This window comes from Anticarsia gemmatalis, chromosome 12 (genome assembly GCF_050436995.1).
Source record: "Anticarsia gemmatalis isolate Benzon Research Colony breed Stoneville strain chromosome 12, ilAntGemm2 primary, whole genome shotgun sequence".
Taxonomy (NCBI): Eukaryota; Metazoa; Arthropoda; class Insecta; order Lepidoptera; family Erebidae; genus Anticarsia; species Anticarsia gemmatalis.
The window spans coordinates 5,265,610-5,282,665 of NC_134756.1; the positions used below are offsets into that span (position 1 = coordinate 5,265,610).

Consider the following 17,056-nt stretch of genomic DNA (forward strand, 5'->3'; position numbering starts at 1 on the left):
AAGAAATGTGTCGAACGTGTTTTAATTTAATGAACAAAGTTTTTTATTTGGCTACAACATAAAAAACGATGTTTTAAAGTAGTGTTAAGAAGATACTTATTTCGACCGATAAAAAGTTTTGTACTATTAACTGTAGATCATAATAAAATAGGGGTGTCATAACAATTAACCCAGTAAATTTAAAGGTGGTAAGACGACTCTACGAATGTTTTAGTATTCAAGACGAACTCATGTATTATACATTCGTATACTTTTCAAATAATATTAACCAATCAATCCGTTTAAATCAAATCTGCATACATCACAAATACTACCTACAGTTATTTATCCCTATATGGTGTTGATAGACATTGTATAATCTGTCCACCGTCAATCCGCTTATATCGGTCTTAATTAATGCCCGCAGCGGTTGCGTTAGGCCTTTATCTTTTGATTGACCTGCCGTACTGGCTCTGACATAATAAACCTATCTACATGCCGTTTAATCTAACCCCGATATTGTTTTGTGATGGAAACAAGCAATTATGCGATAGACGCAAGTTAGTAGCTAAGATAACGATGATTGTGATTGTAACTATGATGTTATTGATAGGATAGAAGGTTTGGTGATATTAGGATAAGGATAATATTAGATTATAATAATATGTACAATATCTTCATCTTTTATTAGCCTACATTGAGCACATTAATGAAAAATGTAGGGTTCGTAGTTTGATCTCGATCATTCTAATGGTAATATTTGTTTAAGAGCATGGTATTGTAATTAAAAATATCAGGTTTCCTATATCAAAAAGTAACAAATTCGATGGATGATGTTGGTAAATATTTTACAAAATACCGAGCTCTTTTACTTAGCGTTATTACAGTCGACAAACGAACCACGCAAAAGGCATTTGAAAAGGGTTAGGGGTAGAGTATTATCGTATACCCGCAGTCTACTAATAACGGTATTAAATCTCAAAGGAGTCTAAAGCTCCGGGCTGAAACTGAGAATTTGTTTTGAATAATACTTTTGGTAAAACCGTAGCTAAATAACGATCCTTTGAACGGTATTAGTGCTTTCTATATCCCTATAATTAATCAAGATGTACAGAGCCTAATTTAGTATTTTAATCCTAACGAAAATCAGCTTCTTAATCACTTTGTTCTTTGGGTAGATGAAGAGATCAAACAGAAATAAATCTATAGCATCGATACAAACACAGTCATCTCTCAGGAATGTGATTCCCACAAATCATAAATAGACATTACTAACCCTTTCTCTGACACGATAAATTCTTCTAAACAATCGTCTGTTGATACAGAATCGAATACAAAGCGTGCCAATGCAAAATAAGTCTGTTATGATGACTCACGAATCAGTAGACAAGCTAAAGACGGCTAAGGAATCCGTATGAATGCATAAGAGCTCATTGACGAATGACTCAGACAGGGTTTCCCACTTTCTTAGTTTTATTGTAGGTGGATCTTAATCATATAAGTACATACCAAAGTTAGAAATGTCAGGCTTTATATGTATTTTTATAGGTCGGGTTTACCTCACCTACAAAACTGCCAATGTTATGAATAACCGAGAAATGTGTGCCTATTTTCATTTATGGAGAAAACGTGAATGATTTTAAAAAATCCAATCATAATTTTGGTTTAACAACTTAAATGCCAGCTAATTCATCATGACCAAACAATCGGTAAACTTTTTGATGTTATGATTATCATAAACAGTCACATTTAATTGTTTATTCTATCAGTTTTTTTTCTTTTCATCCCAGCAGCATTCATACAATAACCAAGAAACCAGATTCTGAAGAGGTAATATCGTCACTTCATAGTATGAATGAGAGGCCTGTTTACTGGTCCAGTAGTAAACATATCAAACTAAATTATACTCGTTGAACGCGAAGCTGAGAATGTTAATGTAGCCTATGAATTAGAACAGTAGAGGAACGCACATTAAATTCGTTGAGTGGTCATTCATAAGAGTAGTTCAAGAGCCACTTTGGCACAATTAGTGACGGCGCCGAACGCTTGCACGTTACGACGAATGATTTTGCTAATGTAGTGATACTGGTATACTCGATTGAAAGATGGTTCTTTAATGAGATAAGGTGTAAGAGGAATTCGGCCAAGGTGTCCGTAGGTGTAGTTTATGAAGCAAAGGTATAAATCATTGCTGTGTTTAGCTCTAACAGAGAATATGCGAGCCCAAAAGATTCATGATAGGCTATGACCTAACATGACAATTAATATAATAAAGTACATTAATAAGTAGTGGTAGCATTGTAATATACCTACATCTCGATGTGGACGTTCTTTATAGTTGACAAAATGTAGAGCGCGGTTAGTTCCCACAAGACGGCCGTGAAAATTGTCTATCCACGTAATTCAAGCATTCCTATTACTTCAATATTCACAATCGTTTCTCGATAACGGTATTCTAAACGTTCTAACAACGTTCTTAAGTAGAAAGTATCACGAACACATAATTGTAGCAAACAATTGCTGAATCACTTGCATACATACAATCATGTAAACATAACTCTGTTTACTATACATCTTCGGCCCAATTAACGTCCAATGTAACGTCCGAACAATTACATCGCATTATCACATTTGTAACAAGCCAAACTATTCAAGAGCACGAACATTCTTAATTGTAAACATTCCATCGCATGTTATGATCTACATTTTAAATCGGTGCTAAGCAAAAAGTGTAATGGATGAATTATGTTTCGATGTAGTATCACAGGCGTTGAGGGCTCGTTAAAATCGTTGAGTGGTTCATGTGTGTTGTTTTATTGTGCAAATCAGCAGCATCAATTAGCATAACAAACGGGTGGAGTACGCACGGGCAGTTTCACTGCGTCGCGTCGCAGTACGGTGCGGGTAGGCTGTAAGCACAGGGTTGCTTGGTATCGGCCACACGTCCAAACGCGCCATGGTTGGAACAGTCGTGCTCGCCAGACCGTGCCTTTCAGCCGCATCGACTTTCCAACACATTCAACCGAATTTGAAGCTCTAAAGTTGCATGTGTGGATCCGACGTGGGGTATGGATAGTAGGGGAAAGTGCCTCAGCTGTCGTATTGAATTTGTCATATTGCTAAGGCATTGTTTTGTTATGAGTGAACAATAGGACTGTATACTCTTAGTAATTTAGTCAAAATTCATTTATTTGTGAATATCGTTGTCGAACGCATATCTTATACGTACAATATCGAACTAAATGATACAGGAAGGGTACAAACTTCCAACTGTCAAACTCCCCCTGATTGCTACGATTAATTTTCCTGTCATGCCCATCAAAACTATAACCTCAACCGCATTAAATAATTACCGAGGAAATCGGTCTAGAATTCAGTCCATTATCTAAGTGAGTGACATCCCAGGAGAGGCGGCATCCGTTGCAGCCGAGGGACGTCCACACAAAGTTATTGTAATGAGAACGACAGGGGATATTTATGCCTTACCACGCGTCCCGAATACGCAATGAGAAACAAGCGACAAGTATAGGAAGGACGATGAATCCTGCTCCTGTACTACTTTTCACGGTCTGTGCGAGTGAGAGTTCCGAGCAAAACTAGGAGCTTAGAAAGTGATAGAGCTATATGTTGTGAGAGCCAGGGGTGTTATTTTTTGGGCTATCGAGAGCCGGTGAATATTTGAATATTGAAAATAAGGGACAGACGAACTCTGATATTTGCGACATCATTTACTCGACAAACAGACAGGTGTTCATGTGGGATTTGTTACAAAGGTTTGTTTAGGAATGTAAATTGGCATAAATATACTGAGTAGTGTTTTGGGATCGGAGTGTTGGACAAATATTTGTCTACGTTGTTTTTGGGTTCTTTTTATTTTATGCAGAGTCACAGCTTTTATTTCGTTCGTTATGCGAATAATTCTAGCAGCTGCTGGTTACAGGCCGAAGTTTGACAATTGGTCTAGTTTTAATTACAGTGTAGTTGGTACAGTCATTAGTTTAATTATTGCGTATGAGAGCACAAGCTGCGGCCAGTCTCTACATTTTAGGCACAAAATTAGCGCACCAGGACATTAGTTTAATAATGTTTTTCAAAGGCAGAGAAACACTTACATTTTTAACTCAAGGGCCGTGCGGGAAATGTTTTCTAAAACAATATTGCACAACCTAAAGCTTAGAAATCGCTTAACAGCTTCTTGAAAAGCTGTGAAAAGGGTCTTTCAAAGCCTCCCACAATAGTGTAAGATGTCCTGTCTCAACGGAAGAAAATTATTTTCCCGTCAGGCTTTTGTCCTCAACCGTCCGTTAAAACATGGTTCAGGAAAATATTATTCGACTCTATTGTAGGCTTTCATTGAAAAGTAGAGCCTTTGGTATATAAAAATATATTGTCAGTTTTTCCTGATCTTGATTTTTGGTAGTTCGCTTTCACGAGTAAATTGATATTGGCTGTGAAGCGTGACTCATTGTCAGATTTCACTTTCGAGGGTGCAACCATGTGTGGACTCGTTGTTGTAAAAATATAACATAACTTTTCGATATTTTGAGTTGCTTTCGAAAAATTGTATATATTAAAAGATCGCATCATCTTAAAACATGCCAAGACAATAATTCAATTAATGATTAAGGTACTAATTACATAAAATTAATCTTATTGGCAATTCCTGCAACATTAATGTAGTATGTGTTTTTATCAAAAAAAGAATAAGATATTCTTACTAAATATACCTACCGGTTTTACTTTATACTTTCAATCATTAATCAAATTCAATTAGCAACTTCATCGGCTCCTGGGTGGCGTGATTATCGTCAGCGTTATCTCGAAATAATCTGTCAATGGTAGTTTTTCTACAATTAACCACGAAGGCAGCATAAAAACGCAATTAAATTGCATTGTCGAAACCAGATTTTTAATTTAAAGCGACGTCTTATATCCAACGCCCACTGGTCTTGTGGTAAAGTAATTAATTTGTCTTTATTAATCAGTTATTGATGAAACAAAAGTATTCTTACATGAGATTTTACCACCCACTGGTCGTAAGTAAGGTAAACGACTAACAATAGATTAATGTCTAAACTCCAAATGTTTTAAAAAATGAGTTGATTGCGAGGTATGTCTTCTAGGTGTCTCCTAGGAATTTTTCAAAAAAATCGGAAATAGTTGAATAAAAATCTGACCAGCGCATAACGCGGGCGCCGCAGGAACTATTGAAGCAGTTCATTTTAAATGTCAAACCCTCGATACTCAACATCACCGTCTGTACATAATCGCGCTACAGAGTTTGTTTTTCAAAGAGCGTTGATCTGATTGCTTAATAAAATACTTCCAGTTTCACCTTTAGAGTTATAAAAAGCATTTTAAGCTAAAGATCGATTAATGATATTACATAAACGTTGCACCGTAATGTATGTTTTATGAAATCAATAAAGTAGTATCTTGCAATCGTGACGCAACGGCAATGTCTTGCACGAATGATTCCATCGCTGGATTTGTACAAGCCATACTTTATAATTAATACTTAATTATGAGTTTCCTAGGGCAATTTTATAGACGTCGCATTGTTCGTTTTGATTTATTTTCACATATTTATTGTAGCAGAATTAAGTTGTCAATTTGTCATTGTTTATGCGGTCCTGTTAGTATTTGTATATTATAGAGCAGAAGTATTTCGCTCTTATTTTTTTTATATCATTTTATGGTTTTGATTATATTATAGACTACATTAAATTTTTATTACGTACAGTTAAATATACGCAAAAATTTACGTAAGTACAGTTAAATATACATTTGGAAGGGATTTTCTTTTTGAATCAAAAGGGCATATTTTTTTCGATACTAAGCAAATGCTTATTATTAACACATATATTGCCGCTTATCAACTAAAACCGTAAGATTTTTAAGCTATCGAACGTTGTGCAGATGATAATAAGTGCAGACGATTTTAGTGTACCGCAGTCCGTTCATTATTCACCCTTTGAGTTAGCCATTAGCATACTAAATACAATATTAAATATGAACTAGTTGGACATGGGGACATTGTATTGCTTTATGTTAGTAGCAATAAACGAAATGGTGATAAATATAAAACAGACATTTTTTGTCGTACATATAAATTCAATTCAATTTATTTATTTGTGAACATAGGTTATATACAACATCATACAATTTGTTTAGTTTAGTTTATTTAATGAAAGTGCTTATAATTATAATTTAATACTGTTTCTATAGTGTATTTTTTTTAACCTAAACCAACTGGAGATATCTAGAACATTAATAAATAAACAAAGTTGCGAAATTAGATTATTAAGACCTGTTTATTGACCTCCCACTCGCAAAGTTCTATTTATAATTTCGAATATTTATGACTTTGAATATCGAGATTATGACGATATTTTTTTATCCAATACCTACTCTAAAAAAACAAGCATAATCAGTAGAAATTGTTCTCAAAATATCTATGCTAAATACAATCACGCTTAAAAAGTGAATATTCTTCTTGAGGTATTTTTTCATATTATATAACCACATCACTAAATACAAAATACATAAATATCTAACAAGAAGGTACATAAGTAAATCAGCTTAAACAGCGCTTTCACTTAATCGCTCAATCACTTCAGTTGTCAGTTTTCACGAAGAGCCTTCGACGACCATCAGTCATGTAGCGGCTGTTACGAAATGACGCGAGCAACGATCTATTTAGAGTGGTAATCAATATGCGCCAATCCAGTTGTCTATGGTACGCTATTTTGGCGCGGTAAAATTTTTCAACTTAATTTCAATAAAATATTATTTTACCGTAATTAACGTGCAAATTGCAATGAATCTTATCACTACGGGTTATGGATAGCGATAGTGAAATTAATAACTTGTTGCAAAAAGAATTGGAGTCGGATTCGGAGTGTTATAATATGGAGGAAGTAGAATGTATAGAAGAGCGCGTAGTACAAATTTATGAAGAAACGGGTAACAGTAGACCGGAACAGATGAAACGTAAGAGAAGCGGCGGTGATGAAGAGGAGTTATGGACGGAGGTAGGCAGGAAAGTTAAAATTATGGCGCACAATGTTACTAACATTAGTATGAGGACAGCGGAGGAGCACATTGAAGTGAGTATGACTTCTAAAATTGATACATTACCTAAACAGATCGGCTTAGCGCGAATTTTAAAGTCAGAAAATATATTGGGCGTTATAAGAGTTAAATATGTTAATGCTTATAAAGTATTGATACAATTCAGTGATGAGGAGTGCGCTGAGAAATTGTTACAATGCAAATATTTTATAGAGAAAGGATACAAGTGTCAGAAAACGTATGAACTAGGTGTATCCTATGGTGTCATTAAGGATATTGAACGAGATTTGAGTGAAGAGGAGGTACTTCAGACGTTAGAAAGTAACATTCCTATTGTAAGCGTCAAACGGTTGCTGCGTCGCAATTTTGATAATGGCACTTTTGAAGATAGTGAAAGTATTAGGATTTGTTTTAAGGGCTCTTCTTTACCACCATATGTGCACTCTTATGGCTTGAGAATTAAAGTCGATTCATATATTTTTCCGGTCACACAGTGTTCAAAATGCTGGAAGTATGGCCACAATTACAAGGTTTGTTCACAAAGTATAAATACTTGTCCTAAGTGCGGAAAGTCACATGCTAACTGTGAAATTACTACTTATAAATGTATCAATTGCGCGGGAAGACATATGGCTCTGTCAAAAACCTGTCCAATATTTATCAAAGAGAAAAGAATCCGCGAGTTAATGGCTGAGTTCAATTGCACGTACAAGCGAGCACTTACATTGTACGTTCCACCATCACCACCTGTTTATTCTAGTAATCCTTTGGCTCCTGAACGGTCGGTCATCGTGGAGGATAAATGCGAGCAATCAGCAAGAAATCCATCTACAAGTAGAACTAAGGTAAGTCCAACATATGCAGAAATATCTAAACGTACTTCACACGTTTCTGCTGGACAAAGCACTTCATCTGCTTCCGATAACTTACTAAAGAAAACAGCTAAGAAAAAGACTGACAAACATCGCAAAAGACATAGTTTTCAGTTGGCAGAGGTTGAGTCTGTTACAGATTCTAATGATGAATCTCAAAATGAGGAAACTAATTATGAGAAGGAAGGACGTAACACCACGGGGCTTCAACAGTTAATTCAGAAGATAAGAGATGTTATTTTTATGCAGAAGTTAAGTTTTAACGAGAAACTACGATCTTGCGGGCGAATAATTTACGATTGGATTATTAACTCTATTGTTAGTTGTTTCTCTGAGTGGTCCGTCTTCAAAACCTTTATAAATAATGGATTTTCAAGCTCATAACACTTTTAATGTAATACAGTGGAATTGCCAGAGCATTCGACCTAAATTGTTAGAATTGGAACAGCTATTATCACAAGAGAAAATACATATTGCCATTTTGAGTGAGACTTGGTTAGAGCCCGACTCTATTCTTAGATTATCTGGTTACAATGTCGTTCGTCAGGACCGGGACGACGGATATGGAGGAGTGGCCCTGATTATGCACTCTTCTGTCAAGTTTCAGCTTAGCAAAATTAATGTTAATGTTAATCCAGGAATTCAGCTAATACATGTCAAGATTTTAAACTGCTCTCACATAGAAAATATTTTATCGGTGTACTGTCCGTCAACTGTTCAAACTTCACCAAGTGATTGGGACTCGATTTTTAGTATTTGCCATAAACGCACTTTAATAGCTGGTGATTTCAATGCTCATCATGCCAGCTGGTCATATAAGACTGATGCTAGAGGTACCCAGATCTTTGATACCATTTTGGATAAAAACTTTGTGACCCTCAATGATAGTTCTCCTACAAGAATACGTCTAGTGAATGGTAGGCTACAAAAATCCTCTCCTGATGTGACTATGTCTTCTAATGACATTGCATTAAAATTTGTGTGGAAAGTAACAAATGAAAATCTGGGTAGTGACCACCTTATCATTCAACTATCTACCTCCCACGTTTCACACGCAATCTTTGACAAGAGAAGGGATTTCAAGAAAGCTAATTGGACAAATTATTCTAGTTCTCTAAATGACACCTTTGCAGAATTAATATTACCTGATGATCCTCAGGAAGCATACAGCCAATTCATTGATACTATTAACACTGCCGCTGACAATTATATACCTGTCGTTAACATCTGTAACGATCCGTTACGTATTGAAAAATTTACCCCTAAACCTTATTGGAACGTGGATATTTCTCGTGCCGTTTCGGAACGAAGACTAGCACTCGCTACATTTAGAAAAAATCCGACTCCACAACTTCTAACAGTTCTTCAAAGTAAGGTGTCTGCCGCGCAGAGACTTATTCGAAACGCTAAGAGAAACTCGTGGCGGAAGTTCTGCAGCAGCATCGACGAAACTACATCCGCGAGCGACATGTGGCGGAGGATGAAGTGGTTGAAAGGATTTCGGTCTTCGAAGGTTCAAGTCTCTCAAGATGTTGCTGAAGAGCTTCTACATAGTTTATGCCCGGACTACGTGTCACCAGAGACGCCATTATTTTCTTCTGACAATAAATTACTTAGTAAGTCTATTTCAGTTCACGAGTTGCTTCGTGCTACGAAAAACAAAGACACAGCCCCTGGTGACGATGGTATTTCATTCTCCATGATCAGGAATTTACCTCCTGTTGGTAAGCAATTGCTTGTTAATATTTATAATCAGTTTTTGTCTTTAGGGTATACTCCTGATCAATGGAGAAGGAGTAAAATCGTTCCTATACCAAAGTCTAGTAGTAATAATAACCTGCAAAGTGCTGTCCGCCCAATAGCTTTAATGTCATGTCCGTGTAAAATATTTCATACTATTTTAAAACATCGTTTAGAATGGTTTTTAGAGGTAAAGGGCTGTTTTTCCAATAACACAATTGGCTTTAGAAAGGCTCGTTCCTGTTTGGATAGCCTTGTTAAATTAGTATCTCAAATCCAGTTAGGTTTTTGTAACGATTCAGTGACTCTTGCATGTTTCATAGATATAAATAATGCCTACAATAATGTCAATGTTAAAATTTTGTTAAACACTTTGGATAATATAGGGGTTGGTACAAATATTTGTAATTATTTATGGGATTTTCTCAGATCTAGAGAATTAAGCATAAAGTGTATGGATAAATATAACATTACTAGAATTACAGGCACTGGAGTGGCTCAGGGTGACCCCTTATCACCTCTATTATTTAATGTTGTCACAATGCACATTTGTAATGATATGGTCAATATTTTTAGCTCTCAGTATGCTGACGATTTCGTTTTGTATGGCACATATAAAACCATAGGGCAAGCATGTCTGAGTTTACAGTCCGCTTTAGATATAATGTGCCAATTAGTTGAAGATATAGGCTTGGAGATATCTGAAAATAAGACATCTGTTTGTGTTTTCAGGAAGGGTGTCAATAGGCAGGATGTTAATATTTATCTTAAGGGATCAAGGGTGCAATTATTGGACTGTGTTAAATATTTAGGAATTTGGTTAGACAGGAGTTTAAAATGGGGTAAACACATAAACGAAATTTCTCAAAAAACTTTAAAATTTATTAATGTGCTTAAAATATTGGCTGGATCAGATTGGGGCATACATCCTAAATATTTAAGAAGTTTGTATATTTCTTTAATACGTAGCCGCTTAGATTATGGAAGCTTTCTTTACGACACAAGCACTAAAAGTTATTTGTATAAACTAGACAAAATTCAAAATCAATGTATGCGTATCATTGGTGGATTCGTAAAGAGTACTCCAATTCATGTAATGCAGAATGAGCTTTGTTTACCACCTCTTCATCTCCGTAGGCAATACCTCGCAGGAAAATTTTGGTTGAGAAGTAGATCTTTTGAAAATAGTGACAATGTATGTTTAATTTCTCAATTGTCTAATCTTTGCCACAGATCAGGAGCTTGGACTAGAGGGAAAACTCCTCTATTAGTTGAGAATTTTAATTTTTTTAAATGTTTTCCTATTTATTCTTCTGTTAATTTAGAATTGTATAGCCTAGACACCTGGGTACAAAATATTAATTTGGATAATATCATTTGTTGTCACATAGATGGCGTTACTAAATCCAAAAGAAAATTGGGTTCCGTTTATTTATTTCAAAAATGTTGTGATATGATTGATAACAAATATAATGGATTTTATAAATTGTATACTGATGGTTCAAAAGGTAGTGCTTGTATTGGATCAGCTGTGCATGATCCCCAGTTAGATATTAACTTTAAGTTTAAAATTGGTTCTGATGTGTCTATTATGTATGCCGAATTGTTTGCTTTATCTGAAGCCCTTACCTATGTTTCAAATATTGATTATGATAAGTTTGTGATATTAATAGATTGTAAAAGCGCTCTACAACATATTGCTCGATGCACTACCAATTTTAGAGGACTTCCCATAGCATATTCAATTATTGACACAATCCGTAATATATTAGCAGCTGATAAAATTATTATCCTACAATGGATTCCATCACACATCGGGGTAAGTGGTAATGAAGTGGTCGATCAGTTAGCCAAAGAAGCTTTGTTGGATGGCTCAATTAAACAAATTATTCCGTTTTACACAGATATTTTACCCGTTCTAAAAGCCAACATTTACAATCTCTGGAGAGAGTATAATACCAGATGTTCTTTAAATAAAGGCATCTGGTATCATACTATCCGTTCGTCGCCATTTCATTACCCCTGGTTTGTTTCGAGCAATTTGAGTAGACAAGCTTTAGTGACAGCCTTCCGTATCCGTTCTGGTCACTTACCACTTAACAAATTTGCATTCCTTATGAAAAAAGTATCGTCTCCTAATTGTTCAGACTGTGGCATTATCGAAGATGCATATCATATTTTGAATGAATGTGTAAGAAATGAGTCTTTTAGAATTAATATTTTCAACGATATCATACGAGTTCCTTTTAATGTTGGGTGTTGCAATAGTGTGTTGTCTGAGCCTGATACCAAGAATGCGAAAACATTGTACAAATTAGTTAAGTTAGGAATAAGTTCTAGGTTATAATGTTTAAGTTCAAGTTTAATATAATTTTGCTTTAGGTGTTTATTTAGTTTTAGTTCAAAATTTGTTTTTATTTATAAGTACTTATTGAATTGTAGCATTACGAGGACGACATGGTCGCTTCTCTTGTGTACCAAGTCCTCTATAAATTAAATAAAGATTTTAAATAAATAAATATGCGCCAATCTGTGCTAACGTTTGTTCGTCTGAGAACTGTGAAATGATTGAATGAAACTTTGTGAAGAGAATCTGATAACTGGTTTGATGTGTTACCACGTTAGGTTTGTTTATGTTTTTTTTTTGCGATGCGGCTTGTAAAGTCAATAACGTACCTACTTTTGCGATCAAATGAAAAATGAGTCCCGTAGCGTCAGTTCTACAAAGACTTTGAACCCATGAATTTATAGATTTCCCCACAATTTGTCCCACTGCTGGGCAAGGGTCTCCTCCCAAAATGAGGGAGGGGTTCGGCATTGAGTCCACCACGCTGTCTTCATTGCAAATATTTGGATATATTTTGATTTGCATTGACATTCATGTCTAGTACTTATTTTAAATGCCTCTGATGAATATGCCTTAAAAGTCAATCATAATAGGATCGTTTGACAAACACGGTGTTATAATAGACCAAACTCCAATTATGTCAATTAGATTATTCCACGGTAAATTGACCAAGATAATGTATTTCAAATATTAATGTATAACAATTAAGTCCATGTAGGTCGCTACATAGACATTTACAACAAACACGTAGTAACATACATCGAGAACGATAAAAATTAACCTGTAATAGCGCAATTAACAGTCATTATAACACGTACCACGATCTGGAACACAACTCCGTAATTGGAAAAGTTCACAAACGTCCACAGTAGCGGTACCTGTACAATGTACATGTGGTCGAGGAAGCTAGAGAAACGCCATCCGACTTAGTTTTTTCAATTCGTTAAGGGAGATTTAGTACGGGTTACAAACACTGATCCACAAGTGAAAGTCGTGCCGTACGTAATTGGACTAAATTACCGTCTTCGAGGGACCCTCGGAGTTATTGCCGGCCTAACGGACACTTTTTCTATTAGAAACCAGCTTCTTTAAACGCTCTGGAGTAATTTTGGTTTCCTTTACGCTCGAGGCATGAGTAACTACATTATCTCTGTATACGTTCAAATAAAAATGAAACTAATGATTAAATTATAGTTTTACTGCGTTGAGAGTGAGGCAGTAAAAAAGTAATGACAAAAACCAAGCGTACACAAAGTAGAGTGCTACTGTTTTGATATGACTATCTAATAAAGCGTAACATTGAATGACGGGGTCACAATATCAAGCTTCCATAATACTGTAGGTGTGTAAGTGAGAGGGAGGTACTAGAGGGCGTAATATTATTTTCCTCTTACGTAACAAAATAATAAACGGATTATTATCAAGCACTCGCTCGCTGAGAGCTTCTACTCGAACAAAAGACGTTATTATTGTAGTTGCTAAGATAGTTTTTATATCCTTGTAACTGGTACAAGACAACGTACACAATTAGATTCACGAGCAGCCGGTTCAATATGTGTTGCAAAAAGAACTTTTGTTGTAAGGTTTGTTCAATTGTCACTTCTTGTTTACATCTTTCAGAGTAGCTTATTCATAAAAAAACTTGTTTTTCAATCATCTATTTAAGTTAGCAATGGTCGAGAATAAACAATATGCGAGTTAAAAATGATTATGCTAAAATTGGCACAAAAATGATGACAGATAATGTAAAAATTCCACGCAGCCTTGAATGTTCATGCAAATTATACCCAACGAAGAAAGTAATCAGCAAGCCATATAAACGAAACTCTACAAACAGTTTGGTATAAAAGAAGATATTATTATCTACTTGCCAAAGAAAATAATACACCTACATTTCGACCGTTCCGTCCCACGCTAATTGAAATGTCAGCTAAGAAAGATCGTGCGTACTTTTTACGTAAGATTTCTGCCTAAAAAAAGGGCTTGAACAATACGTGTTCGAGTCCAACACAAAAAGGGACGAAGAGATAACAAAACAAAAGCAAATCTGCTTATTACAACAGATAAAGTAATTCACTATATTCTCTAAGCAAATACTGGAATTAATTGAGATGCCGACATAAACAATGGTCATAAATAGTGGTGGAAAGAGAACTGCTAAATAGCGCAGTCGATAACATCACCAGTGACGGGGAATCATGGCACGATAAACTAAACCCCTAATAAAAAGACGAAGTACTGGTCAGATTATTGGACGTCTTATCAAGCGCTTAGGCCGCCCCAAATTGAGTGAGCGAGAATTATGGACGAACTTTCTAAGGCACCGAATAAAAGATAATGAAGATCGCGATTAGATAAATGGGGTAAACATTTGGATATATCGTTGTAATGTCTATAAACGTTTATAATAATGACGATGCGTGGGTACATAGAACGTAACGTAAAGTATTTGAATCTGTGGTGATGAAGGTTTTATTACTTAGTAATGCTCTAGAATAAAAGTTAATAAGACCTTGTTAATGCAAAGTATCTAGGAGACAAACAAATAAATATATGATCTGTACTGAAATATTTAATACCAAAAAATAATTTCAAATATTTAACGCACAACGTAGAAAATTGAGTTTTACCGATCATCCCTTTGTGCAAACGTAACTTAATCTTTATTAGATTCTCAAACCAATGTTTGTTAAACGTTTTGAGCTAATAAAAGTAATATAAGGGAAGGAGACGCTACTTTTCGGGAGGAAATGAAAGCGACGAGAGAATGAAATTGGAAAACTTGTTACAGAATTACTCGAGATGAAAAAGGAGAAAATAAAGCCCTAGTAAAAGTTAGTGGAACACGGTACGAGTGGATGTTTTTATTTACCTGGGGGATCGTGTTTGATCTGCACCGAGCCAATATTCATAAGGGGAAGCTTTTAGTTTTTTACGAAACGGATAATTTTTTTGAGCAAGTTGCCAATCAGGATATTGGGTTAGCAAAGGGTTCTTAAAATCAATTTCCGTTGTATTGCGTCCGTGTCAAAGGAGGTTCGGCGATGAAACCATTTCAAACATTAAATATGCCATACATTTGAACAAACCGAGTTGCGAAGTCGAGAAGCTACTTAAGTGTTAAGTAACTCAAACGCTTTTCATTTTCCTTTTGTACAATTTATGCCTTATTCAATTCTCTCCGAGCCGTCAGAATACGCAACAATAAACAAAACAACGGTGACGTACTCACCTTTTATTCCAGTTTCCGATCTCGGCGTAACGTCGGCCGTTTGAGCTTCCGCACCTCCTCACTTCATTTCCTCTGAACGTCTGAACGGAGTTCCCGTTAGGTGTTAATATTCCGTTCTGAGTATTATTGTTTCGCTCCCTGTTTCTCGGGAACGTACCAGTCCCAGAGCGGAAAGTTGCGAGCTGCGGAGCTTGTTCCACGTCGGGCGTGAACTGTTGGAGCGGAAGAGTCACGTTTCCACTCCAACTCTTGCGATTGACGGCAAAAGTTTTGAACGTTCCATTACCGTTCGGCGATGGTGCCACACCACAAAAACTGCTACGGTTATGACTGTTCTTTATGAATGCACCGTTCTGCAGCGCCACTTGAGGTTTGATCGGCACCAGTGGTGACGCCTGGTCAATGGACATCGTACTTTAATAAATGTAGGCGCAACCTACTTTTATTCTATCTACATTTTTGTCTGTAAAGGAAAGAAATTTCTACATTAGGGGTGTATAAACGAAGCGTTTCGTCATAACACCAACAACAGAGTTGCTTACAGCAGGTTTTGAATTTAGGGCATCGCATGTCAATCTGTATCGAACCGTTGAGGCTTTGTCAACGAGGTGGTTGCTAAGTGACATGGCAGCTAAGATATAATGAAGAGGGCATCGAACAATAGAGTTCAATTTAGGTTAATGGACATTTGAGTTCCGCAACGATCTAGTCACTGAGCTGATATGCTAACGAAGGCACTGCTCGGTCGGAGTTATAAATGAGGTCGTAATAGCCGCAACGTGAGTTATTCCAGAATTTTGAACGTAATTGTTGTTGATGTCATTTAGAGGCCATCAAATTAGAATACCGACAGCAAATTAGAAATTTACGTGAAGGACGCTATTTGGTAATAACGAGCGGACACAACTATTAGAGGTATTGCAGACCAGCGACAAAAACTGTTGCAAGTATTTGTTTTTGTGCGTCCGGTTCCTGCACCATACAATTTAGTCAACCGCACCCGACAAATTCTCGATGACTCATTATAAGATTTGCCAATACTAAGACTGTGCCAGTTAATTATGTATAGAAGAATAATTCACATCTATACATCGCCCATTTAGGTCACTAGTTAATGATCTAATACCTTGTCAAAATGCACGTAGCTACTTGATTTCGATGATACTCTAAAAGTAAAGCTTTATCGCCCATTGGCCATTACTCATACGCGTCAATATTTGAACAATACGGTATATTTCTCAGGCTTATCTGTGTTATTCATTGCGTCTCTATCTATGTACGTACATATCGTACGCCCGTCTGCATCGCTACATTTGACCTTGTATATCATTGTAGTGCAGGCGCGTCCCGCTGTTCATTGTTCGCGTATTCACTTCATACTGGAAACTCTCTATTAGGTTTTACCACCTTGACCCACTTCAATGTACCTATTAGCATCGTAATCGTATGTTAAATGCAATACACTGGAGTATTTAAGGTGTGTTTGAAGTTATCGACGCGGTAGGTTCATGGACTGTTTGGTTCCGTTACTCGCATTTCGATGTTTATTTGGTCGATTCGAGAGAAATCTTACGCAAAATGAAACATTTCGAGTATCAAGCCAATGATTCAACTACTTGAAAATGAAATATATCTTCGTGAATTTTATTAACAACACATTTAATTTAACTGTCAACCCAAGCCTTTTATGCACGTGTCAAAACTAAGATTGCATGTATCACCGACAGCATAAAGTAAAACCTTCAATCACTTTCTCAAAAATAGCACTATCATGACACCTGCAATTTATCTGACACTCAGCAACTACCATTT

At 36.1% G+C, this 17,056-nt stretch overlaps 2 protein-coding genes across 10 annotated transcripts in view; both read right to left on the minus strand.

Moving 5' to 3' along the window:
• The window catches only part of spri (Src homology 2 domain-containing protein sprint), a 223,868-nt gene that overhangs the window by 87,682 nt on the left and 119,130 nt on the right, over positions 1-17,056 (minus strand). For 7 of the 9 annotated variants that reach the window (XM_076121056.1, XM_076121058.1, XM_076121055.1 and 4 more), the window contains exon 2: positions 15,245-15,707. The exons of the other annotated variants lie outside the window; for them this stretch is intronic. In XM_076121056.1, coding sequence (XP_075977171.1) covers positions 15,245-15,654 — 410 coding nt within the window. In that variant the 5' untranslated portion in view covers positions 15,655-15,707. The remainder of the gene's footprint in view (positions 1-15,244; positions 15,708-17,056) is intronic. 9 annotated transcript variants of the gene reach the window in all.
• LOC142977280 (uncharacterized) overlaps positions 1-17,056 on the minus strand; it is a 225,369-nt gene that overhangs the window by 72,621 nt on the left and 135,692 nt on the right. The gene's annotated exons all lie outside the window — the stretch shown is intronic.